This window comes from Eurypyga helias, unplaced genomic scaffold (assembly GCF_000690775.1).
Source record: "Eurypyga helias isolate BGI_N326 unplaced genomic scaffold, ASM69077v1 scaffold27956, whole genome shotgun sequence".
NCBI classification, from domain to species: domain Eukaryota; kingdom Metazoa; phylum Chordata; class Aves; order Eurypygiformes; family Eurypygidae; genus Eurypyga; species Eurypyga helias.
In genome coordinates, this window is record NW_010257676.1 from 673 (window position 1) to 1,145 (window position 473).

General features: G+C 62.8%; 1 protein-coding gene across 1 annotated transcript in view; it reads right to left on the minus strand.

Moving 5' to 3' along the window:
• Positions 1-3: 3 nt before the first annotated feature.
• RASSF7 (Ras association (RalGDS/AF-6) domain family (N-terminal) member 7) overlaps positions 4-473 on the minus strand; it is a gene marked incomplete at its 3' end in the record, with an annotated part of 2,248 nt that continues 1,778 nt past the window's right edge. Inside the window, exon 3 of the mRNA XM_010154108.1 lies at positions 4-93. Coding sequence (XP_010152410.1) covers positions 4-93 — 90 coding nt within the window. The remainder of the gene's footprint in view (positions 94-473) is intronic.

Below are 473 nucleotides of genomic sequence, written 5' to 3' on the forward strand. Positions count from 1 at the left end.
GACGGTCACCGTGGCCCCCGTCTGCTGAATAAACTGCTGCAAATTACACTGCCTCAGCTCCTTATTTAACTCCTCCAGCTCTTGGGTCTGGGCCTGCAAAACACACACCGAGGGGGAGGGACAGGATGAGCCGCCTGTCCTCCCCTCATGCCCCAAAACCAGCTGGCATACCCCCCTGGGGCTGCTCCCCCGGCTGGGGCTCACCCTGGCAGAGGGGACCTCGGGGGTACCGCGGCCTGGCCGCCCCTCTCCGAGGGCCTATGGGAAGGGGGGTGCTCAGGCGGTGGGGACAAGGAAGGCATTGTTTTGGGAACATCCCTGCTTTGCTGCATCTCCACAAGAGGGTGCGAGCAGCCGTCAAATGGCGGCACTGGAAGACGCCAGATGCTCAAGACAAGATGCTGGAAGCGTGGCTGCTCTGCGGAAGGGCAGCTACCACCGCCTGGCTGGGGAAATCCTGCTCCCTTTTGCTC